The 26,664-nt window shown below is 42.7% G+C and overlaps 2 protein-coding genes across 3 annotated transcripts in view; one reads left to right on the top strand and one right to left on the bottom strand.

Annotated features, from left to right (window-relative positions):
• LOC307259317 (uncharacterized protein) overlaps positions 1-17,980 on the top strand; it is a 31,020-nt gene extending 13,040 nt beyond the window's left edge. For both annotated transcript variants that reach the window (XM_080039116.1, XM_080039115.1), the window contains 4 exons: positions 12,742-12,880; positions 15,870-15,952; positions 16,067-16,163; positions 16,282-17,980. In XM_080039116.1, the coding sequence (XP_079895242.1) occupies positions 12,742-12,880; positions 15,870-15,952; positions 16,067-16,163; positions 16,282-16,449 (487 nt within the window). In that variant the 3' untranslated portion in view covers positions 16,450-17,980. The remainder of the gene's footprint in view (positions 1-12,741; positions 12,881-15,869; positions 15,953-16,066; positions 16,164-16,281) is intronic.
• A 288-nt stretch (positions 17,981-18,268) lies between these two features.
• Positions 18,269-26,664, bottom strand: part of zfpm2a (zinc finger protein, FOG family member 2a) — a gene marked incomplete at both ends in the record, with an annotated part of 129,237 nt that continues 120,841 nt past the window's right edge. Inside the window, 3 exon segments of the mRNA XM_080039025.1 lie at positions 18,269-20,751; positions 21,145-21,372; positions 21,944-22,150. Coding sequence (XP_079895151.1) covers positions 18,269-20,751; positions 21,145-21,372; positions 21,944-22,150 — 2,918 coding nt within the window.

The following is a 26,664-nucleotide window of genomic DNA, read 5'->3' as shown; positions in this document are numbered from 1 at the left end:
CTGCAGACGTCGCAGCATGTGTCTCATTCCTTCATGGGCAGAGATAATGCTTCCTGATGAAAAAACAAGCATTGGGTCAAACATTCAGAGATTAGGAGAAGCCCCAGTGCACGTCTGGACAAATTACATTCTGGACAAGACTCATTGCTTTGAGTGCTGCCTGTCTTTGTTTCACCAGCTCAAGCAGTGGAGGCTTTGTTTCCCATCTCTCCACTTTTAATACAGACAGGAATATATTCTCTACATGTCAGCATAATCCCTATTGCTTCCTTACTTTCCAAAATCGCATATTCCTTTTTTTTTACTGTCTATACTACATTCTACAGCTGATCATAAAAAGAATGTACTTTGCATGCTGTAGGCAGTTGTGGACAGGTGTTGAAAACGAGCATTTATGTTAATACAGAACACTTAAAACAATGCATCTGGTTCGTCCAATGACATTGTCATGTCAATGTCAAATAAAATCTACAATACAATTAGATATCCACGCTCAAAATCCTGAGCGAATGTAGTAGGGCATCAGGGTGTTTTTAAGCATGTTGCGTCTGAACACATGTATTGGGACGTCCTAAATCTTTTTCTACCATACTAAATAGCAGGGAAGTATGGGGATTGGAACACAGCCTCTAATTGCTATTATAAAACATACACTAATGTGGCCAAAATCATATGAACACATGACCAGTACATCCATATGTGTTTGAAGGACATCTCATTCCAAAGGCATAGCCAGAAATATCTTGTTATTAAAGGTCAACCTTAGCAACAAGTGCATTAGTGAAGTTGGAGTGACATTCAGTTGAATCCTATGGTGGGTAATGGGGTTGAGGTCAAGGCTCTGTGCAGGCCAGTCACAGTTCTTATTAAACTGTTGCTGCAGAGTTGAAAGCATACTTTCTTCCTCAAATATAAGCGCATGCGGTGACATTAAGGGTGTATTCACACATGGAAAGTCCTTTAGTTCACTTGCTTTGGTCCAGACCAAATAGAGTTTAGATTTTTTTTGTTTGGTGTGGTCCACTTTCATATTGCCCCTTTTGCAAGTGAACCAGCATTACGAAGCAAAACCACACGTGATCTAAGGTCATTCATTCATTGGACAGACATTCTGGGGTGGAGAGAAGCAGGAAGAACGAAGTAAAAACTGCGAAATATATCATTGATATATAATACGGGGTTAAAAATAATAAAAAGGCCTACATCTAGCCTATAAATAAAGAAGAAGAAGATCTAATTATTGTTGTTTCATATGGTTATAATATGTAGCCCTATGTCAATGCCACGTTATGTGGCTTGTAGCCTACGATGTGAAACATAATGTATAGCCTACTGTATTTTTGCTGTTGGACGCGCGGCTCGAGAGAAGAATAGGCTCAAGCTGACACTCAGCTGATTAAGCAGTGTATCAGCTGGGTGTCAGTTCGGCGCAGTTCAGTTCCAAACTGACACAGGGACAGTATTGACGGTCACGTTGGGAAGAAAAATAAAAACACACACTTCATGCAAAGCGCAGCGTGAACCTGTTGGCACTGTGCGGGAGACGCTCCCCTCTCCATCTGATCGCTGAACATATCATATCAGCATGTGTACGCGTCATTATCAACTGTAATATTTTCGCTCGGGGCTCCCGGTCAAACCACAACTAATCTTCCTAACAACGGCGACAACAACACTTTCCCATAATGTGAAGCTGATGGCGATTAAAGAAAAAAAAGAAAATAAAAGAAATCAAAGGCGCAGTGCTTCCTGCAATTGGGTCGGATCGAGTCCGGCCAAATTCACACCACAAACGAACTGCAGCAGAGTTCGTTTTGAAGCGCATCGAGACCACCTCTTCAGCTGGGTCTCGGTCCGCTTGTTTGGTCCGCCCCCGAGTGCGATTGCTGTATTCACACCTGCCTGAAAGATGCGCACCGAAGGCAGAAGTGCACCTGAGTTCGTTTCAACCGAACTAAACACGGCATGTGTGAATACATCCTATGGTGGGTAATGGGGTTGAGGTCAAGGCTCTGTGCAGGCCAGTCACAGTTCTTATTAAACTGTTGCTGCAGAGTTGAAAGCATACTTTCTTCCTCAAATATAAGCGCATGCGGTGACATTAAGGGTGTATTCACACATGGAAAGTCCTTTAGTTCACTTGCTTTGGTCCAGACCAAATAGAGTTTAGATTTTTTTTGTTTGGTGTGGTCCACTTTCATATTGCCCCTTTTGCATGTGTGAATACACCCTAAGGGTGTATTCACACATGCCATGTTTAGTTCGGTTGAAACGAACTCAGGTGCACTCCTGCCTTCGGTGCGCATCTTTCAGACATGTGTGAATACAGCAATCGCACTCGGGGGCGGACCAAACAAACGCTCCGAGACCCAGCTGAAGAGGTAGTCTCGATGCGCTTCAAAACGCACTCTGCTGCAGTTCATTTGTGGTGTGAATTTGGCTGGACTCGATCCGACCCAATTGCAGGAAGCACTGCGCCTTTGATTTCTTTTCTTTTTTAATAAATCGCCGTCAGCTTCACATTATGGGATAGTGTTGTTGTCGCCATTGTTAGGAAGATTAGTTGTGGTTTGACCGGGAGCCCCGAGCGAAAATATTACAGTTGATATTATAATGACGCGTACACATGCTGATGTGTTCAGCGATCAGATGGAGAGGAGCGTCTCCCGTAGCCTATAGTGCCAACAGGTTCACGCTGCGCTTTGCATGAAGTGTGTGTTTTTATTTTTCTTCCCAACGGGACCGTCAATACTATCCCCGTGTCAGTTTGGAGCTGAACTGCGCCGGACTGACACCAAGCTGACACACAGCTTAATCACATATCATAACCATATGAAACAACAATAATTTGATGTTTTTCTTCTTTATTTATAGGCTAGATGTAGGCCTCTTTATTATTTTAAAACCATATTATATCAATGATAAATTTGCAGTTTTTACTTTGTTCTTCCTGCTTCTCTCCACCCCAGAATGTCTGTCCAATGAATGAATGATCTCAGATCACGTGTGGTTTTGCTTCGTAATGCTGGTGCACTTGCAAAAGGGGCAATATGAAAGTGGACCACACCAAATAAAAAAATCTAAATTATATTTGGTCTGGACCAAAGCAAGTGAACTAACGGACTTTCCATGTGTGAATACACCCTAAGACTTCCCTTTAGGGAGCTAAAGTTACGTTTCCACTTAAGTCCACTTTAATGGCACTGAGCCACAGCTTGCCCTGGAGCTGCTGTGACACACACCCAGACACAGACACATACGGACACACTCACGTACACACACACACACACACACACACACACACACACACACACACACACACACACACATGCACAGATCTCTCTGTGCTGGTGACTGGAGAGAAAAACTTTGTTCTTTAATAAATTGTCTGTTGACAATTGTCTGTGTTGTGCAGTTTGATATGAATCTATGTGCGTACATTAACGTATCAGCCTTACGTCTGTTTACTTAACGTAAACTTAAAGGTGCAGTGTGTAGTATCTGTGTATTTTGACGTCATCTAGTGGTGATAGTTTCAGATTGCAACGCTCTGTGTCTACCCTTCCCTTTTGGAGAATTTACCGAATCTACGGTGGCCTTTCGAGGACAAGAAGCTAGTTACTACTACTGCCTCAAGTCTTTCCACAATATCAAGTGATGAGGTGAAGATGTATTAAGTTATTTATTCTATAGTACTTCTTCTTCATCTTCCAACAAATGCTTTCCACTGAGCGTATACCGACTTAACCACGTGAGTTTGTCGGATGGAGCAATACATTTGAAGATAGCACATCGGGCTTGCTTTGAGAAAATGATGTACATTAGGGACCAAGTCCAAACCATGAATAACAGGTCAACACACTTCTAGCAGTGCAGTGTTAGTTTTTAAATACAAATAATTCGGCCCTCTGTACTCCCTAGAGCAGTGCTTCTCAATTACTTTCTGTCATGCCCCCCCTAGGGGACAGAAATTTTTTCGCGCCCCTCCTAAATTGAAATACTATTGAGAACCTGCCAATATTTATTTATTTATCTGTACAAAACCACTGTATGAGTTTCTGGCACGAGCATTCTGCATACAATCACCTTATTATCAAATTAGATAACAAAAATTAGCTGAGATAACTTCTGCAGCAAAAACATTCAAAGTTCAGTTTATTAGCTCAATTTGTAACATTTAAACAAGACTGCTCAGTCTGTGTGAATCTCAGGACAGAGAAACAAGAGCAAATGATTCACTGAGGTTTGCATTTCATTCAACACATTTTTAAACTGTAAACATAGTTAAGGTGGTGTTTTTTTTATTATTATAGGCCAATAGGCCTTCTGTCATGCGATAACCAATAATTCATTAACGTTAGTATTAGTCTACTTGCTTGATTTCTTTTTAAATAACCTACAGAGACACTTGGAGACACATGTGGACATTTATTTACTGCAAATAGCGGCCTTTCGTGCGGATATGACCACACACAAGCACACATAGCGCTTGCTAGCACAAATTTTTTTTTTTTTTTTTTTTTTTTTTTGTCAGTTGGAAATCAAGGCAGCCCGCCCCCCCCCCCCCCCCCCCCCCCCTGACAACTCACGGCGCCCCCCCAGGGGGTCGCGCCCCACCATTTGAGAAGCAATGCCCTAGAGGACCATCATTGCTTAGTGATTCTAGCTGGGATTAGACAAATGCCATTAATGGGTTTTAATCAACATCTCTAAATGAATTACATTGATAATTCTTCTTTTTTTTAAAGGAGGCATTAAGCCTTTCATTTCCCCACTCAAGAGTGTGTGTGTGTCTCCTGCCTGTGTGTGTGTGTGTGTGTGTGTGTGTGTGTGTGTGTGTGTGTGTGTGTGTGTGTGTGTGTGTGTGTGTGTGTGTGTGTGTGTGTGTGTGTGTGTGTGTGTGTGTGTGTGTGTGTGTGTGTGTGTGTGTGTGTGTGTGTGTGTGTGTGTGTGTGTGTGTGTGTGTGTGTGTGTGTGTGTGTGTGTGTGTGTGTGTGTGTGTGTGTGTGTGTGTGTGTGTGTGTGTGTGTGTGAGTGAGTGAGTGAGTGGGTGTAAAACTAATTTACCCCATGAGGAATGTATTTGCTCAGAGAGCAGAAATGGTGGGGAACGCTCTTGTCTAATGGGATGGTCCTTTACAATTTAATGAATGCTGATTGATTGGCAAACTCTCCGTTTAAACGCACCGTCGCTGTGTTTAGTGCATCTCAGTCCTCGCAGGAGCAGCACTCAAAAGTCCCCCAGCATCCTTCTCCTGTGCACTTTAGAAAAATGTCAGTCGTGTGGAGTCTTTTTACTTTACTTTTGCGATATTTTAAATAGCATGAGTTTGTTGTTGGCACCTGTTTCCAGCTATGCAGCTGAAGAAAAGTACGGTGTATGAATCCAAAGTATAGTGGGTGTGTCCTCTCTTTATGCATGTCAATTGCTGAGTTGACAAGTGTCTTCGTATCGGCAGAACAGCTTGTCTGCCTGGATTGAAGCCTGTTTGAGTTACATGTCCCAAAATGAAATTACACTTTTCTCTGTCCCATTCATCATCCTACCTGTCGTTAACACACCCAGTAAGGCCCGCGCACAAACACACATACACGCTCATGTTCAGAAAAACATTTATGCACACCTTTTGCGTACTGTATGTATGCACATCACACAGCTGCACAGCAGGTGCACACACAGCTTGCTGCAGTCTGTACCGGATAGACATGTTTTGTGGCTCTCCTGGAGCCAGCTCGGTATGACAGGCAGCAGATGACTGCCACTTTGACTGACGATCGCTCACACTCTCACAACTGCTGCATTTGGTTTGATTTATGAGCCAGATCAGGTTTAATATGAGGGACAAAGAGTGTTTCTTGTTTATATCATTCCTCAATGCACTGTTAGTGGATAGATTTAAAGGCATAGCGGGATCCTCTCCTCGAAACATTTAAGGTGTAGTCAGTGTTTCTGTTTGTAATGTGTGTGCGCTGTAAGAAAAATCTGGTCTTTATAGACAGCCTAGGCTCTCTAAACTGGTATGTAAACAAAGGCGGCCCACCATAGCTAGCAACATGCCCGTTTACAGAGCCTGGGCTGTGTATTTACGTCATGATTAACACTGGAAATTTTTTCAGCGTGCACACACAGGTATCGTGTCGTGAGGAGATATTCACGCTTTCTCCAGAATCACTGACTCCACCTTTTAAAACAATCCTCTGATGCTACAGTAGTTAACTTAACACCGGTGGCATTATGTTATCTCTTAGGGTTTGTCCTCTCCCTTGCTCTCCGTCTCCTCGGCCTTCATTTATAAACAGTAGCAGCCAGTAATGACATGTCCAGTCTCTACCTCAGAGCCCATTCACTTTCACCATGAGCTGAGGTTAATAACCCACTGGAACACAGCCCTGCTCTAAACCCAGCCAGGGAGCCTTGAGCTGAGATTGGCAGGCAGGCATATTGGGCCGATGGATGGATGGAAAGGTGGATGGATGGAGGACAGGAGAGATAAGGAAGAAGAAAAGTTAGTACAGCAGGACATAAAATGAATCGGTAGGAGAAGATGAAGCCTCTCAAAAGAATGGAGTGGGTTACTTAACGAAAATAAAATGAAAGGAGTCAGCGATTTTGGAGAAGGCTTTTTGTCAAAATCAGTGATTATCTCTACGCAATATGCTATCTGACCTAACTGTGTGCTCTGAAAAATAAAATGCTGTTAATATACACAGCCTAGGCTCTGTAAACTGCTATGTAAATTAAGGGTTTTTAAACAAAGGGTGCCCACAGTAGCTAGCAACATACACGTTAACAGAGCCTAGGCTGTGTATTGACACTGGAGTTTTTTCAGCGCGCACACACAGTACATACAGGTAGCGGATCATGAGGAGATATTCACAGATTTTGACAAAAAAAGATTCTCCACAAAGAAAGCATTCTCCACCTTTTTAAATGAATTAATAAACCAAACAATTTTCGGTTGAAAAAATGCCAATATATTTTGAATAGAGAATGTATTTAAAGTGCAGAACAGTGTTATATATACCCACACATATGTTCTAGTATGTTTTCTGCAGTGATGGTTACTTGAGTTAGATTGTAAAGTAGGCCTACTGTAGTTATCTATGACCAGGTTTTGTTGTATCTGAGGTTACAGGCTCCAATACTGCGTGATTTCCTAAGCTCTCCCAGTGTGGCTCTGTATTGGCTCCCAGTGTGTCAGCCTCCTCCCTCACTATTCTCCTGACTCAGCTGACTCCCCACCCCCCCTCCCTCTCCCGCCATCCTAAGACTCCCTGACAAGCCAGCAATGCCAATTAATTGTAATTAGAAGCGCTGTAAGCGTAACTATTGCTGTTACGTCCCACTAATGAAGCAGGGCTGCTGCGGCCCCTGTGTATTTACCCCTGTGTAATCTATAGTATTGATGCAGGGAGACTTGGAGCTGACAGGGTACGCTACAATCAGCATGATGTCGGCTGTGGATCAAGAGTGACACCTTGTGTTCACTTTGGGGATTTTCACTTTTATATTTCAGTTGTCTCATATTATGGAAGTTTGTCCATTTCCTTTTATATAGTAATAGTAAATGCTTGATTTTTTTTTTAGAGACAAATTTACAACTACATACAGTATGATTGGTTTCCATTTAACTGCATGCAGTATAATAAAGTAGCCTGGTTCCAGACCTCTACATTGCCGCCCATATCTCTTGACCTGTTTGGTGATCCAAATAGTGAATGATTGAAGTGTGTTTATCAGGTCAATATCAGTAATAAAGCTGATATTTTGTACTAACATTGAATGTACAATAGTTGTTATGGTAGTTATACAATTTTTATTCAACTGTTCTTGATTGTTCAAAAAAGCTCATTTAACATAGATTAGAGCATATATCTGTCTCTGGTATTACAACCATGAAACAACAGAAAATATACTGTAAGTGGCACTAAGATTTTAAAAATTAAACATAAAAAAAATATTAAATACAAGTGCAGTTAAAAAGTGTGAACACGTGGTTTAAAGGGTTGATGCAATTTATTCATTCCAATTTTGTTCTAGAAATGATCAAAACGTGTTGCCATTCACTACTACAGTACATAGCATCTGTGTCCCAAAAGTTCTTAGTGCTTGTATGTTAACAGTGTGGTGTTTCATACAATATAGGAGCACGAAACTCATACAATAACACTGGCATCATTGCAAACTGTAGGCCTTATAGGGTGATGTTAATTTGTTGGCTTTGTCTCTTTCACATAGGTCAGATGTAAATATTTTATTTGAGTTACAGTGTTTTACTGTCTCACAAATAGTGCCTGCAGGGAGAAATGTGGAATGGATGATAAAGTTAGTTTTGGCCGATCCAATTGGATAAGGGTTCTCTGTTTATTGAATAAACTCTGAAAGCTAGAACAATGTTCACATTTTGACAGACTATAATTGCTGCCTTTTAAAATGTTTGTCAGCGTAAAGCGATCCCCTTAGCTGCAAGCTCTGATTTGAACAGTCAGAGCTAAACAAAAACAACTTAGTGAGCACAGACAAAACTACAGCTCCCATGATTAAAAACTGCAAGTGCGAGTCACATTGGGTACTGAAGTCATTGGAATGTGGTTTCCATAGAACTCACCAACGCTTTCTTCTAAAGCCTATCACTGCTGTCTAAGAACTTCTACACTGGACACCTCTATGAACTGCTGTTACAGTACAAACATGTCTGAACTTAATACAGTCCCTCTATTCTTTGTCTAAGGCTTCTGGGAAATGGTGGCTCTTAAAGACATACATATTGAATGAAAAAATATTATTAGGTCATTGAAAAAAAAACACACCCACACTGTTGTCTATTCCAAGGCTGGATTTGTTATTATTGACGTTGTTACAAATATCAATGTAATTTGAAGGGTTTTCCTTCTTTTAGTTCCTGGCAGTTCCTGTTTCACTTTGGTTTCACTATAGTGATGTCATGTTAAATGGTTTGTGGTGTACTGGAGCTGATGTTACTAGAAGGAGGAAAGAAAATCATACACAAATACAAACAGGTCACACTGAAGTCCAAAAATAATATCCTCTTTAGTCCTTGATGTAAAACTAGACAACTTCATAAAGGCACCACACCAACACAATACAAACCTTTTACAAAAAAATCATTCCAAGTGTAGTACTCCACACATGGCACTCCATGCTCTAAAACTATGCCTAAGGGTAGTGTTAATTGGTCCCACAGTGGGGGAAATTCATAGAGAAACAACCAAGAACTACACACACATTCATTAATGGAGAGAAGTCGGAGAGAGAGAGGGCTGGTTTGGTACCTTGCACAAGGACACTGTGGCAGAACCCAGTAGGTGAACCGGCACGTCTCCAGCTACTAGTCCACATTCCAAAACACTGGTAGCATGCTGGACTTTGGCCGGTGTTCCCAAATCTAGTCCAAGGACTGAGCTACTGCCAGCTGAGTCTGCTGAGGTCACTCATAGGTGGTCATGCAGTATTGTTGTAGACATGTTTTGTGTGAAACCGTTTTAGAAATATGCACTGCAAATGAAGAATTAATTACACGACAATGGCTTTGTGTTATGCTCTGTGTATATGTCAAACTCCAGTTAGACTTTTTGCTGTGATGGTTCTTGAGTCTTAACAAGTCACTGTTAGTTCAGAATTGGTTAAAATGTGCTCTATATGGTCACTATACTGTGAGAGTCTCTGGAAGTCTTTGCAGCAACTAGTTTTTTTAAATAAAATGTTCCTTGGTCGTAATAGTTAGTTGAGCCTCATGTAATAGTCGGTGTTTAAATGTTCTGCGCTCATTGTTATACAATAGTTGGCAGGAGCTGGTGTAATAATTTGGTGTTTTGTGTGTGAGCGGGGCTCTCAGGTAACAGAGGCCCTGCATATGGAATGAGATGGTAATGAAGGGGGGAGGAGGAGGAGAGGAGCCAGCCCTTATCACTACAGGGCCAAATTCCGACAGTGAATTGCGCGGGTTGTAACAAAAGTAACAGAGCAGTCCATTCAGCCTGCACTAATCCAGATGGGAAAGTCAAACAGCAGAAAGTCCACGGCCACAAACTCATTTCATCACTTTATTAATTTAGATATTGCCTCCACGCTCCTGTGGGGAGGGAAAAAAAAAGAGTCCCCTTCTGAAATGACCAACATCGGTGAGGCGTTTTGCTCTACATGGTTCCCCCCACTTCGTTCGTCTACCCTCCCCTGTTATCTGTTTAATTCATCCCGCCAATCTTGGCTGTCTTTACCCACTAAATTTCCCTTTGACACGCATGCCTTGCTTCGCATAATCCTCACTCCGGGGCAGAATTAAAAATGGAAAAAAAAGAGGAAGGAGGGAATAGGACAGGTGGCTAGTTGGAGAATCCTTGAAATGATGTTCAATGCCAGACCCCGGGAAATGATTTGACCAGATTTCCAACTAGCGGGGGCTGATAGGGAGAGTTATTTTATTTTTTGGAAGCAAAGGGCTAAGAAAAGGGTGACAGGTGAAACATGTGCATAGACTGAGGAGTCCCTTAAAGAGCCAGGTCCAAGAGTCAGTTCTACATTTTTATGCCAGAATGACTCCAGGCGGGGGAAACCGTGTACAAGGAAGATGAAAATGTCAAAATGTCACTCTCCGCATGCAGCTCTGAAAACTTTTCTTGAAAATGAGAATAGTCGGCTTGTTCCTTGTTTAGTCTCTTTTTACCATTTATACTGCAGATATGTTATCTCTACACAGCTATTTGTAGCAGTTGAACAGCCATTCTCAGATGTTTGTAACCGCTTTATCTGACCAATCAGTGTTGACATGCCTTTGCCGGAGCCGAGCTTGATATTTCAAAAAATCCCGTTCTTTGGCAACATGTCATATCAACAACAGGTGAAAATGGGTTATTTTACACATGAAAGGTGCTTGTTTATGATGCAGGTTTGATATGATCAGTAGAGTGGCAGTCAAGCAGCGCGGAGGCCTGCCTGTTGTAAAATGCAGCATACTGGATGGAACATGCACTATTGGTTCGTGCTGGGACGTAATACGTGATTCTTTGACAACTTCGTCTTGGTGCTCAAATAATTAGTAAAATGAATCGAAGTCAACTGAATGAAGAAAATGAATGTGACGATTTTAAAAACTGATCAGTTGTTCAAAGCATTTATCAAATAACAAGCAATGCTAGCAACTCAGCAGCGTTGCTAGCCTTACATTTTGAGGTTTAGCAGGGAATGAATACAATGTAGGTTCTTGACATAACCATTTGTTAATTCCCGCTAAACACATAACACATACCATTGCCTTATGATACATATGGTAGGACTCAACTGGGGGACCTTGGTTGCCATATTTGTCCCCATCCCCACACTTCCTGACAACAAACTTAAGTTAATAGTATTACCTGTGGTCTAAACCAAATTTGATGTAAATCCATCCAATAACATTTCATTAAAAAGCACAAATGCCAACCTCACGGTGACATTAACAGAAATATCATGAGATCATCAAAGTCATTAAGATTCATCCTCTGCACACCACGAACACATACAAATTCATGCACAGAATGTTCTGCCAACCATTCAGTTGAAGCCAGTTGACGGAGCCACACTGCCATCAATGGAGGCACACCACCAGCTTGCCTCAAAGGAAAAAAATAAACGTTTGCTTGTCTCAGTCTCTCAAATGTGATGATTTTCCTGTTTTATCTCTTTTATATGGCCGTTAATGGGGTTCTATACTGTTAATTGGACAAAACAAGCCATTTGAAGACATCACCTTGGGCTCTGGAACATTTTAATGGGCATTTTCAAACATGTAATGTCATTGTATTAAAGTGGATGAATAATCAATCAATTGATAAAATTATTAAATAACTATAATAAAATAGTGAAAATGAGCATTGATTGTATTTCCATTAAGCGTACCTTAATAGGGCTGTAGCATAAAAGTTGCCAATTAAAATAAAAGTGATTCATAGACATTTATCGGGTATTAAAAAGAACGGTGGGAGCGAATATAGCAGGGATAAAGTGACAGGACACAGGGGCACGGTGCTATAAGTCTGGCCCAGATCAGGAGTGAGAAGATGGGTACCGTACGAGTGTTTTGCGGTGCTGCTGTTGGCTGGGTGTAGGAGCGGGCTATGGCAGCACACGGCACTATTGATTGGGCTCCACAGGCTGAGACCAGCCAATTCAGAGCACCAGTGAGCTGAGACCGATTGGGCCTCCTGAGTTACAAAAATCCCACAGCCCTTCTTCTCTCATCTGCCAGTAAAAAAAAAAAAAAAAAGTGTATTTCTCATTCCCCAGGCAAATATTTTCAGAAAGAGAAACTTTGAGAATTTTGTGTTTAAAAAAAGAACGAAGGAAGGCAAATATTATGTGTGATTTTGTTTGACTCTGTTATACTGAGCCACTCAAAACTTAAGCATGTTGTACAACATGATCGTTTACAGTAGCCCTTTGTATGAAGATTTAAAGGTGGAGTCAGCGATTCTAGATCAGGTGGGCAGAAACTCGACTCCTAAGAAGAAAGTTTTCATATACATGGTTACTGCATGTCTGCTGGCTGTGTGAATAGGCAATCACTTGCTAACATGTTAGCTAAAATACCCTTAGAATGTTTCATTTTGACATTGTTTGTTGCATCTTCCGTTACCCACTAGTGCAAACAATTACTGCAGCTTAAAAAAACCAGTTGTTGAATTGATGAAACTGTTAATTAATTAGTGTGTGTGTGTGTGTGTGTGTGCGCGCGCGTGTTGTAGGTATGGTATGCTGTTGCCCTCACTCCAAGCCAAGCAGTTTTCAGCAGCTACAGGGCTGAGCCGCATGCTGATCATCCTGGGGGCAATGGAGCCGACTATTAAAGGAGATGGCATCTCAGAGGAGGTCATCCAACGCCAGGTCAGGCCAACACATACGCAAACACCCACACACATACAGTACATCCCAATGTAGTATTTCCCAAAGGCAGGGAGATTTATAGTAAAAAAATTATAATCAGATTCTTATAATTTCTTTTTGAATAGATGTTTTGTCATGCTGAAGGTGACACAGCTGATCAGGGGCGATTTTGAGGTGGTTTAGGGATAAATGTTACCAAATCATCAGGGCAGAAACGTGCTATCAGACTTTTAAATGTATATATAGTTTGATGACAAGACATTGTTCCTTGCTCCGACAATTACATCTGTGCTTTTGTTAACCTGGTTAGAAATATGGAGGATAAAATGCTGTGTTTCCGGGCACTTCTAATGCACTCCTCCCATCTCCTCCGTACAGCCACAGGATGGTGCTAGTGTAAGAGTAATCACGTCTCACTCAGCACAGATACCAGTGGGTGATGGTGGTTGCAGAAGGCATTTGTCTTCATATCGTCACATATAGACAGTGCATTTGGCGTGATATGACAACCAGACGTCATTTTAAGAAAATAAATGAAAATTGAACCTTTCTCCTGTGAGCTGACATGACGCTGCGGCTGCTGCGCTGTATCTCCTGACGCCTGCTATATCGTAAAACTCAGCCTTTTTCGACAGGCAGGCTGAGACAATTTGTGAAGAAAAGGCTGTTAATATAAGCTATACAAGCTCTTTGCTGTGTATTGAATATGAGGCGTTTCTAGGGTTTTTTTATTTCGTTTTTTTTGCACTTGTCGACACTGGGATCTACTGGGAATGGGGAATGGAGAAACAGACATACAGTGGGTGACACTTGTGCCTGTCCTAAAGCCCTGTAGTCATTTTCTACTTGTTATAGAAAACATTTCAGGCAGAGGGGAGAAGTAATGGATTCTGCTGTTCAACATCAACCAATATCTTTGGTTACATGGAACAATGCTCCCTATAGACTGACACCTTATTACAGCCGGGAGAAACATTCTTGTTGAGTGCATGAGAGAGTGTGTGTGTGAGAGAGAGAGAGAGAGAGAGAGAGAGAGAGAGAGAGAGAGAGAGAGAGAGAGAGAGAGAGAGAGAGAGAGAATTTGCTGTTTATTTCATATTTATTCATATATACACTTTTAACCAGAATTTGTAGTTACTGATTTATTTATTTCCTGTTCTTATTGCCTATTCTTCATGTATTGTGCCTTGAAAGTTTTACCCGGTGACGCACTGTGTTGCTGGGTATGCGAACTGTACACTACACACACTGATGCCCTGCACCAAAGAAGTTCCTAACGGATAAATTAAGTTCATTGAATTGAATATAACCAACCATTTCTTTTTTTTAATTTATTTTCCTTTTTTGTTTAGTAGATACAACCTACACTTTGGTGACCCCCCCCCCCCCCCTGTGAACACAGTGACATTTCTTACATCCGTTCAGCATTTAAAAATAACACTGGCCTGCACGGTGCCATGACGCCTGCTCAGGTTATGAATGCGTAGAGTTGGTAAAGACTCCTTGATCTCCACTGCCTGTCAGCCACCCACAGTTTGATGGCAGCAGTGATGACGGGGAACTATTTCAGCTTTTTCTTAGTATTACAGTTGTTGCCAAGGAGATAAGGAAGATCATTGTGCTCGAATCCTCCAAGGACAGAGAAAGGTTTTTTTTTTATGTAGACACAAAAAGGGGAAGGTTAAAACATGCGCACACGCTTTGCCGGACTCAATAGAGCACCCGGTCCGTCTCTCAAGGGCATGTTGCTGCAGCCGCTGCTTAATGAACTAGAGCATCAGAATTGTGTCCTGTGTTAATGCCACTAAACATATCTGGTCCCATCACATGCTGGGTGATGGATACAGTTGATTTTGACAAAAGTGATTTTGACACCAAGCATTCGTCAGAATCGCTGACTCCACCTTTTAATTGCAAACGCAACGGCTTGCACAGTTTATTTTCCCCCATCCTTTCCAAATCATCTCGGAGATGTACAATTTGGATGAGGCTATGGCGTTAAAGGATTACGTATTTCTTGGCATTGGAGGATGCAATCAGAGAATGACTACAGTATGTTGTCAGTTAGGCAGGGCGGTTCTACACCGTTTAAATCTTGTGTCTCTTAACTTTTGTTTTGAGCTGCAGGGATCTGGGGGGGCAGTAGTCAAACAAGTAGGGACAAGTGTGAAACGTATATCTATTCTTCAACCTTCTGCTTGTGTTCTGTTCATGTTAAAAATATGCACCGGTTTTGATGTACATTTCTTTAACTGTTGCTTACTGGGTATTCTTGCCTTTTTCTGCCCCTTTCTATTGTTCAGAAGCTTGCTCTCATGTACAAAACAATACCATTTTTCAAACACTTCATACAATTAAAGTCCATTTGTAAAGAGGCCTTTCTGTATAAAAAAAAACATATAAATATAGAAATGAATAGGTAAACTTGTAGTGTAAGGTACTGTATACCATTCACACTTACTACCCTGAGTAGTATGTCACCCTTAACCTGAACTGACCAGATTTCAAGAGACCTCGAAACCCTGAAGCTTTCATTCAGTCCCAGAGGACGACAGAACGTTTCAGCTGTGATTTGGACGAGGTTGAAAATGAAATGCATCTCAAATTATAAAAGTCCTTTTTTATCCTGATAAATGAGTCTAGCTTTTCCTGAAAATGTCAGTTTGATATGACAGATGAATGTAGATCACAGTGAGTGTTTATTAACAACACGTTTGACATAGCTTATTAATGTTTATCAAAAGTTCACATTCAACTTAGCAGAGCATGTTTCATTTGTATAATTTATGTTTATATCTGACGAGTGTGTTTATCACATGTTTATATTGCAATTGTATGCACTCTTTACTTTGTTTTTTGTTTTTTCTTGCCTCTGAAGACAATGTTAGTAGCGTCTTGTAAGCCTTAACGTTTATGACAATTCACATATTCATTCATCCATTTGGGATTTTGTGACTGATTAGCTTTTTCTACCTCTTGTCTCTTATAGAAATACTTACTAAGTAACCCTGCCCACCAGAGCGGCGCTGTGGATGAGCACTACTTTATGAATGAAAGTGCAGCTCAAATCAGGTACGGCAGACTCTCAGAAAGTCATTCTTTTCTGGATGGGTGTGCCTTTCCAATGTTTAATGTGGAAAATCAAAATGAACATTGACATATCCCACATATTTTTTCTTTTTAAAGGGATATCACAAAGTTTAAGCCCCTCTCCAGCAGGACGTCAGTGAGTGTGATCACTGGGGATTCCTATGACCAGCAGATACCAGAACACTTAAACCAGGTGAGGATTTATAGTTGACTGTATAGCTGTACAACTCCATGATGCATTATTACCATTTTCTAAAGTGACAGAAAAATGTGTAAAACCCCATTGTAAATCATCCTTTTCCCTACACCAGATGGTAGCCAAGCTTCAAAAGAAGTTTCTGAAGGAGTCCTACCCATCAGCCAATCACATTCACATAAAAGGAGCCGACCGGCAAATGATCTACAAGCAGCCATCTGCCATCAGCCAACACCTGAGGAAGCTAGTCAGCCATCGACAAGCCAAGCAGCAGAGCCAGTGACCCACGGCCTACATGTAACAATACCCCAGACATGGGCAGAGTAATCACAGAATATGTTTTAAATATTCAATCAAATATTCCAAGTTATCGTTCTACCTTTCCCTGCAGCAATCTGTAGAGATTGTCTGCGTGTCTGGGAGAGGTTCATCAAGAAGTCAATTTTTGAACATATTTTTGCATAGCTCTTTTTAATTGAAAATAACTGGAGGGCATTCAGTGTGATGAAATATTTGCTGTCTTAAGATTCAGAAAATCTTATCTTTCAAGTTGTTATTTCAGTCTCTTAACCTGATTGGCCAGTACCTCAAATTAATACATAACTCCTTATCAATGTAAAGGTCAAACACACCATTGCTCAACCCAATACTTTTTATCTCCTTCAGTCTTGAGTCTTGAGATTCTGCCATGTTATAGCCTCAGGAAAAGGTACATTGAGTTCCTCTGTCTCTGTTGCATCAGCTACAGTCATTTACTACTCGCATATAATAAGTGAATAACATCAAAGCCAAATGAAGAACTCTATTTTGGGACATACATTTTTTTTCTTTCATTTTTATAATTTGCAAACAGAGGAGTCTGGCCTGCAGACAAATTGTGCGTTTTTTTGAAAATACATCTTCATGTACCTTTGTGTCTTTTCTTAATTGTACTGTGTTTACTTTAGTGGCAAACTGGAACTGTTTTGATTGGTATACAACAGTGTGAAAGAAAGACCAGACGGCAATGGTTTATCCTGAGGATTTAAGTTTAATTATGACACCACATCAAAATAAAAATTTCCAACAGATCTGGAATTTAATTCCATCCATATACATGCATAGCAACAACGTTTTAAGAAACATTTTCTCCCATAATCAGGACATTGGAATGATCATTTTACATCAGTATCCCCACTGACCTCCCACCCATCTTGTTCATCAGCAATAAACTTAATTCTTGTACAACTTCTTTTTTTTCCCTATGGGGTAACAAATAATTATATCCACAGTCCCCATTTCGTAATACTGCTTTCAGTAATGTTCCCCTAATTTACAAAGTATTGCATTGAGAGCAAATTTCAAAAAGGGAGACCAAAGTGTATCATCAAACAGAAATACGAGTACTGTACAAGAATGCTGCCATCCTGATGAAAACATCCACATCTGAGTTGAAGAAAAGAGACAGGGACAAACAGCCACATATGTATGCAAAGCCATGTGTATATGCCAAAATGTGAGATGCATGGTTGTGCCTGCTTATCACTCCCAAAAGGTGATTTTTTTTAAAGGCAAACAAGTCATTAGTAGCAATCTGAAAGTGACATTTTGGCCATACACAGAAACTGGAACAGCAAATAAGAATACACAAGTGCCTCAGTAGCTATTTTTGTGTCTAAAATGCATCTCATTTTTGTATTGTCTATTGTTTCATTGAGCCTACATTACAGTGTAAACAATATGTGTGCTACACAAGAATGACTATACAATAACATTACAAACAACTCTGATATAAATTTCATTTTGAATTTAAATTAAAATCACTACTCCTATTAATACTGATTGTAAAATAAATTAATGTGAAAGTGGCACCAATATTATTCTTGATTCATTTTTTCTCTTCTTTTTTTTTAACCAACGGTTTTGCATTTTTAAGTCTTTAAACAATGAAGCTTCTCTTGATTGTCCACAAGCAGCATTTATCACTGCGTGATGCACTATTCCAGACACACCAGTGTACCAAAACAAAGGAGGAAAAAAGGGCGGGAAAAGGGGGGGAGGGCCAGGGGTTTGGGAGGTGTTTGGGAGGGAGAAAAAGAAGAGGATGTCTTGTTCTTCTTGACTTATTTTACATGCTCGGCAGCATGTGACGAACAGTAAAACTTCTTATGGGTGATAAAGTTTGACAAGTTGTTGAACTGGATGTCACAGAGACGGCAGTACTTGCCACTTCCGGAGCCGTTCACACCCTTGGTGGCTGTGGGCGGCCCCTCCTGGTTTGGAGACTTGGAGGAGGGCGACATGTTCTCATTGGAGTCGGCCTGGTTCTCGGAGGCCCACGTGGGTGAGAGATTGGGGGGTTGGCCGTCTGGCTGGGGCTGGTTCTCCTGCTGCGGTGGAGCTGTGCCTGAGCGCTCCTCTTGCTTGTGCCCCCCGTTGACGATAACCATGCCCCGGTTCTTGGGCAGTAGGGGAAGGGGCTCTTTTCCAGGGTGGGGGCAGCCATTAGCAGTAGGCTGCTGGGCCTGCTCTCCTCCGCCATTAACGGTCTGCTCCTGTTCGCCGGCCTCTCCCTGGATCGCTGATCCCCCAGTCACGTAATCGGTGGGCTTTATCCCAAAATACGGTGATATTTGCTCAGGACCTTTCGCCTTCTTTATTGCTCCAGGATAAAGGCAGTGGGTCAGAAACATATTCTTGTTCTCATCTTTCGATGGGATGATCTGTGGCTCGGAAAAAGCCTTTAGTCCTGGCACCTGGAACAAGCCCCCATTCTGCACCAGCGCCTTCCCATTGCCATTCTTCTCACATTTGCCTGGGCTCTTATCGTAGGCGTCATCAGGGTTGTTCACGTTCTCGCTCTTCACATCTGGGAACATGGCTGACTCCAGGCCGCCTGTCTCATTGTTTTGTTGTGGTTTTTGCTGAGCGGCAGCCGCGGCAGCAGCAGCGGCTGTTGCAGGGCAAAAGTTCTGTTTGTGCGCCAAGTAGTTCTCCACTTTGTTAAAACTTATCTTGCACACTGCACATTCGTGATAGTCCAACAGTCTTTTAGGGGAGCTACATGTCTTGTCAGGGACTGGCGAACACTTTTTGCTGAGATCTATGGGAGCGTCCAGCTCCTGCTGCTCCCCTGTATTGCATTTGGGAGCCAGGATAGGTTTAGTGACAGTCAGAGAGGCCTCCAGGTGTTTGGGTACCATACCTGGGAAGATGTCACAGCGAGGGTGGAAGCGGTCTACTAGACTCTCCACAGCTTCCTGGGATGTACAAGGGTTCATAGGAGGGAGTCCGAGGAAACCTGGCTGACCCATAGGGGGCCTCTGGTGGTCCTGGTCAGGGAGACACATCTCATACATCTTCCTGCGCTTGCGGGTCCTCATGGTTCTCTGCATGGAGGGAACCTTGCTGCCGGACATGCGTTTCATGGGCGGGTCATGACGGGTGGCACAGTAGTACTGCTTGTGGACCATGAAAGTCTCGTGACGGCTGAAGGTGATATTGCAGGCTTCACAGGTTGTCTTGTTTGGGTCATTGTCACTTTCCACCAAACCCGTACTTGGGCTTTTCACCTCCAATGGCTTGCCGTTCAGCCTCTCCTCAGCCCCAGTTGGGGTAGAGACCTTCTTCACCTGTCCTGCTAGATCCTTCTCAGGCCCTTTGGCTCCAGCATTGATCATGTCCAACACACTGGAGTTCAGACAGGCCGACTGCATGAGGTGATTGTCAGCCTCTGTAGGGTGGCAGCCGGTCAACATATTAACAGAATTGTGGCTACTGTTGGGGCTCACAGCCTCTGGGACCTTATCTGAGAGAGCGGAGAAGTCCGGGGACTTTGTCATGTGTTGCCAGCGGCTGTTACAGTAGTGCTTTTTGTGGACCAAGTAGTTGTCCAGGTTGCTGAAGGTAATATTGCATTCGAAACAGGTGGCCCCCTTGGGCATGAGAGGACTATAGATGACAGGGGGGTAGCTGTTCCCTCCGTGGCGCAGCCTCCGGTGAACCAGCTCCGACATTTTCGCCAGAATCTCGGAAGCCTGCGGGACTACTGAAATATCTTGGGAGAAAGCAAACTGAGACAAGAACGGGCCCATGGGAAATGTAGGCATGTTATGCTGCACGGGGGAGGAGGCCAGTCTGGGGCTGGAGGGCTCCGACTTGATCCTAGTGTAGGAAAAACTAGCTTTGCTGCCCGGGTGGGCCTCTCCCTTCTGAACAGACAGCATGGGCTTCTTCTCAGCCTTGTCAGCCTCTGTGCTGGTCTCCTTGTTGAGGGCCCCTTTGGGACTCCCCAGCAGAGCATCCTTCCTGTTGGCCAGCTCCGCGCGGGCCTGCTGCTGCTGGAGGCTTTCCTCCGGCCCCCTGGGGGAATGCTCGGTGCCGTCGCCTTCCCTGTGAAGTTTGCTGCCGTGCCCGTGTAAGTCCTGATGCTGTAAGAGTTCCCTGTGGCTCTGGAAGCTGATATGGCAGTGATTGCATCTGAAGGCCGCCTGTGACAGGTGAGACATGATGTGATGCTGGAATGTAATAAGAGAATCTGCCGTGTAGCTACAGATTGTGCATTTCAAGCTGGTGCCAGGAGGGAGGCTCTCTTCCATTTTGACACCTGTGAAGGAGATAAAAGGGAGAAATGCTCAGAATCTCGCCTCCCACTTCTCCTTTTAGAGTTAACTGTAGCAACCATCAAACGCTCATGCATTATGGCAAGCTTCCACTAGATTTCTTTTTCTTTTTTTTTGCTCAAGGATAAACTGTCAACTATGCTCGCTGACAGCAGGATATGTATATTTCCGTAAGGAATTGAAAGTCGTTTTTCCAATCTTGTGTAAACTAAGTCCTTTCCTGATTCATATAACAACACTTATTCTTTAGACCCTCTTCTTTGAACATTGATTGAAAGCATCCATTTTCAAGAGCCGTAATGAAAAAAAAAACATTTAAATCTGTTGTGCTGTGAAAAAAGTAGTTTCCTTAGAAAATTCTTGAAATAGTCACTCACCACTGTGTGAGGTGCTCAAGTGCATTTCCAGGGCCCGGGCTCCAGAGAAGCTCTTGTTGCACTGTGGGAAGGGGCAGATACTGGGGGTCTGGTGGGGACTATTGTCGTTTTCCTCCACAACTGTCTCTGGCTCCCTCTGTCGCCCGCTGCAATAGTACATCAGATGGGCCTGCAGATTCCTCTCACTCCGAAACCAGATTCCACATGCCTTGCAGGGAAAGATGTCCTCTGTGGGGACAAGGAAGTGGACAAAAGGGGACATGATATCAGGATATTTCCAGTGCTTTCATATTCAGGCATAAAAGATGAAGAGCTTACACACTTGCATACACACACATACTCCACTTCTCTTCTACAGTTCTGACTCTCAATCTGTGTGTTAAAAGGGCTTTTCCACCAAATCCTCAGCTGCTGCATTTCGCTGCGTTGCTACCACTGGGTTGGTGCCCTTTCTCAAGGGCAAACAAGAACACTGGACCATCTGCTTACAGAAAGCCTCCCTGTTGAGCTGAACCCAGATAGCCCTCGCTAAGTAAACAAACACACTATTTGCATGAGGCGTGTATTTTGCAATTAACACGTTGAGTTGGGGCAGCAGTGTGTTTATGTGAACCCAAAAACTTGAAGGTCGACGGCTCTTATCTCCAGCGCAGAGACTCATCTGGGTTAATCTACGCCCGGGCGGAGACAACGCTCCTTGTTAAGCAGGTGACTGAGTGCAGGCTGTGTGTTGTCTTGTGTGTGTGTGTACGTGTGTGTGTGTGTGTGTACGTGTGTGATTGTTGCGTGGGACACTCACTGTTGACGATAGCGGTGGGCAGGATGGAAGCCATTGCAGCCTGCTGTGGCAGGAGCTGGATGCTGTCCAGCAGCCTGGCTGGGTACATGCCCTCACTCAGAGACATGTGGTTGACCGCCTGCAGACGAGAGTCAAAGTCCACGGCAAACGCCACCAGCTCCTCGCCCTCCATCATGTTCTTGGTGGTGGTGCACCACAGTTGGCAACCTGCACAACATAGAGATAACGGAGACATTTAAATGCTTGCTGCATGGAAAAAGAAAAAAACTTTGCGTATGTGAGTAATTCTGGACTTCAGTCAGGGCATTATGCAACATAGGAAACTTGTATTTTGGTGTGCCGGGGATGGTGTCTCATCTCAAAGAATCAGTATTTCAATGTAGTGTTGCATAACCGTGATGTTGAAACAGGATGCTGGGTAGGACATGGAGTGCAAATGTTTTAAATGTTATACTATAGCTTTCTGCAAATTTAATAATAGGCGTATTTGTCATTTCACATGAATAGCCTAAAGAAAAAAAGAAAAGCTTCAGCACTGAAAGAAGAACAACAAACTAATTTTGAGTCACCTCCATTGTTTTGGCATGGAAGCAGAAATCTCACAGACACGTATCCAAAAACCGGGTCAAGTAAAACCAAAACTATAACACAAATGGTATATGAGGAACAATGTGTTTTGTAATGTGAGTGAATAAACCCTTTACAAGGTAATTCCCTTTCTTTTAACTGTCACTCAAATGTCTTTTAGGTGCTCATATCCACAAGCCAGGCGAACCTCAGCTGGGGTAGAGCGTAGCCTGCAGTGCTGTTGTCAGCTCCAAACACTGAGACAGGTCCTTCATATTATTAGATTGTTGTGTTTTGGGATTAAGCATTCCTCTGAAATCTTCTGAACATATTCATTAACTCAGAGGAAAGGGGGATGGGGGAGGAGGGGTGGGCAGAGGGAGAGAGAGAGTGAAGGTTTTAGCTTCGATAATATTTATCTCAGCACATGACAGGCTTTTCAGCTGCACTTCATTTTCCATTGAAGAGATTAAAGTTTTTTTAATATGACTATTTACAGAAATCTGGCGGGGGAGATAACAACAAACTATGATATGCTCCCGCTAAATGGCAGAATTAGGACATTGTTTCTGAAGGAAAGCTGGACAATTAATTAAAGCACACTGTTAGCTTTCAAAGATGTGCAAACATACCGACAGAGTGTCAGGCTGAGAGGGGGGACATGTGATTTGAGCCCCGGCTGATGTGGAATAAAGAGAGTCCTGAGGAGAGGTGTGTGAAGGCATGGGGAGGACGATGCAGCTAGCAAAGCCCCCAACACATGTGAAACACTGATTACTCATGTTTACACAAAAACCTATGATTCACTGGCTTTAAAACCGCCCTGTAGACACGGTGAAGGTGCTCAAGCAAGGCTATGTATGAAAACAATCCACTTTACTGTGGATGTATTCCAAATGGAAAACCATGGAATGAAAACAGCTGCCTCTTCGACTTAACACTACTACGTCATGCATTATGTATAAATCATTAAGTTTTCCTGAAATGAATTGCCCCCATTATTTCAACTCAAAATGGAATATTTCAATATTTCACATTGCTGTTTTTTTTATTAAAACCTTTTTCCAGCTCTTTACCTATCCGCTGGTAAAGCACTTGAACATTAGACCGGCATAAAACGTGTCAAAAGGAGTGAAATAGTATTAAAATATGCTATCTATCAAAGTCCCATTTGTGAGTGCAGGCTTCCTTTCCCATGAGTGTGCGTGCGTGGCCCTGCGTGTGCGTGTCAGCGCCACTAAAGAGCAGTGTGCCTATCTGTCGGCCAATCTGCTGTGACGAGGCACACACACACACTTCAGGCCGCTCCACTTCACCGTTTTGATTCTGTCATACTGCCTGGAGTGGGCCCTTTGAATTTTTATCTCCTAATTAAAATAACAAAACTCCTCTCCACTGTCTGCCCAAGTTACCATCAAGGTAGATACAAACTGCCACCGACAATGGCAAAGGGGGAATATATATCGCAGTCACAGCCATAAAAGTTTCTCTCTCTTGCCTGAACGGATCTTTTAGTTCAGACGCTGCTCGGCTTACAAAGAGAATTATGAACCAGGCCCCCTGACGCTACAGACACAAATCACTGGTCTTTTTTTTTCAGATCAATCCAAATCAAAGAATACTGTATGCTCTTGCTCAGCTGAAATGAAGTCGATTATGTAGAGTTCTGATGAAAATGTTTCACTGCCTTTTTGACAGCAGAATATGCACTCAGATTGCACCCCTTCAGCCAAGAATGCTACAGATCCATCTGTTGTGTGTGAGAGAATGCTGGAAGTCAGTTTTTAAGGACTGCGTGTCCTAGTTTTACTGGAGCTGCACACAAACCACTGAGGCAGCACTTGTTACAGTCACTCAACCAAGACGTGGTACTGAGGTGCATGGGGCTGCAGGCTGACTGAGGGTTTGAACTATACACTTGCGTTGTCATCACAATCATAAATCAATTGTGTTTTCCTTCTCAGATTTGAGTCCAGTTTTAACCGCCATTTTGTGTAATACGTTTCTCAAATTGATTGTTTGCCTGAAATGAATTATGATAGTGTCTTAATGCAGCTTAACATACATAATCTCTTAATCAAAAACATCATTTCTTAATCAAAAAAGTGATTAACTGTGCAGCCAGATCATCTGTTTAAAAGCAAACAAATGCCAGTACACATGCATATACAGTGCATGTATGTACTGACTGATATGTTCATACTACTGTGCATAAATATGTCATTTTCATGCACATGTATGGAGAGGCATGGCATAGAAATCAAGCAGCACAGCAGAGGCGTCAGGTGGGCAGACGACAAAAACAATATTCCGCGAAGGAGCTGTGTTCCCTCTTGACAGCCATTTCATGACAGGTGATTTCTATCGCTGAAACACAGGTAAACCACCTATGACAATGGCGTGATCCGTATGAATGAAGCAGCCATGAGGGAAGGAAGGAGCGGTCAAGGGTCCAAGCCAAAGACCAAAAAAGCGCAAGTCGAGAAACTGAGGGAGAAAAGGGCTGTGGAAAAAGTGCAGCCTGGTGATTTGCACTTGTTTTGCCTCTCTAACTGTCTGCAGTGAGCCTGCCTTTGTGCAGTGGCCAATGCAGTTGGAATGAAGGCTATTGTCTAAATCCTCCTGCAGAGCACCTGATAAAAGAATAAAGAACTATGACATATTCTAAAAACAATGGAGGAATTAAGGGGGAGACAATAGGCCAGCTGCCTCATTAAAACAATCAAAACCGGCATCCTGTACGTTGTCCAGATAATTAAAAAACCACTGCTTCTCTACGGTCTCTCTCAATACTCATATCCACCCGGCTCACTGAGGCCCAGAGACTATGGCTCTGCTTGGCTAAATGCCCCTCGTCCCCCTCGCTCTCTTCTCTTTGATTAATGCTTTATTTGAACACACAGTTGAAGATGAACATATGAAGGAATTCATGAAACAAAAAATTATAATGCAAACCCTTTCTCCACCCACCACCATATAAGTACTTATAAACTAATCAAATGTCTCAGGATGAATCACGAGGGGGGACTCAGGGCGCGTGTCCCCCTCCCCTTTGCCTTAAAGCCCCCCCGAGAGATTTCAAAGTGCAGGCATCACTGGGCATTTTTTTCTATTTTAATTCTCTCACTTTAAATAATGACTTTATAAGAAAAAGGTCTGTGTACAGTATCTGTATGTGTATGGGGGTAAGGCAGGGAGAATATAAGAGATACTTGAGCAGGAATAATTTTTATTTATTAATTTTTAAACCAACTGCCTGCAAACGGCTAACCAACCCGCCATATCTTAATGAAGCCGCAAACAAATCTCTCATGCCTTCGTGCGAAAAAAGCAGAGAGAGAGAGACAACAAAGCGGGGCAGGGAAAAATAACAGAAGGGCCCGGATAATTAAACTGGCCTGAAGACAGGTATTCAAATGTTGGTGTGTAAACAGCACACAACTCTTTTAATAGTTTTCGCTGTAAAATGCGTAGTTAAGCACATCAGCACTTGCCATTCTCCCATCTGTCCCAAACACATTAGCCATTGCAGAGGCCATTACAGCACTGGAGAGGAGTGCAGGCAGTCTTCAATGCACCACACACAGCCACCTATTGTAGGGGAGGGAGGGGTGAATGGGGCTTCTTGGTGAAAAACTGACAGTGGCCCCCATTGGCATTATACCTGAATGCACCGCAGCGGGGGGGGGGGGGGGGGGGGGGTCACCTATTATAAAGCTGCAATGGTGCACTTTGAGAAATGTGAAGAGGTTTGGGAACAAGATGTGTTGGATATACTCTCATGTAATAGGCTTGATGACCATTTTATACATTTACACACTTATAATTCATGTTAGCCGACTTAGTGTGTAACTGAAATGTCCCTCCTTTGTCAAGCCTGGAGTTGATTTGTTCTTTTTTTCTCTCTCTTGGTTAAGGTAATTCTGCCCCCTTAAAGTTCCTATTCTCTGTCTACTGGTCGCTGCGCTAACTGCTGCTCTTAATTGTGAAGTGATGGCTAGTGGTGCCTGAAGCTACGCAGAGAAGGGGTTGTAATTAAAGACCTCTACTCTTCTTGTCTTCAAATCAGCTCCAAGCCCCCCCCTGGTCACACAAATGGGAACAAGCTCTCCTCGCACACCTACGAATATCAAGTAGCTGCATTTTGATAACCA

This window comes from Ammodytes marinus, assembly GCF_949987685.1.
Source record: "Ammodytes marinus genome assembly, chromosome: 13".
Classification (NCBI taxonomy): domain Eukaryota; kingdom Metazoa; phylum Chordata; class Actinopteri; order Uranoscopiformes; family Ammodytidae; genus Ammodytes; species Ammodytes marinus.
Note: the sequence above shows the minus strand (reverse complement) of the source record. Positions and strands in the feature narration are given on the sequence as shown.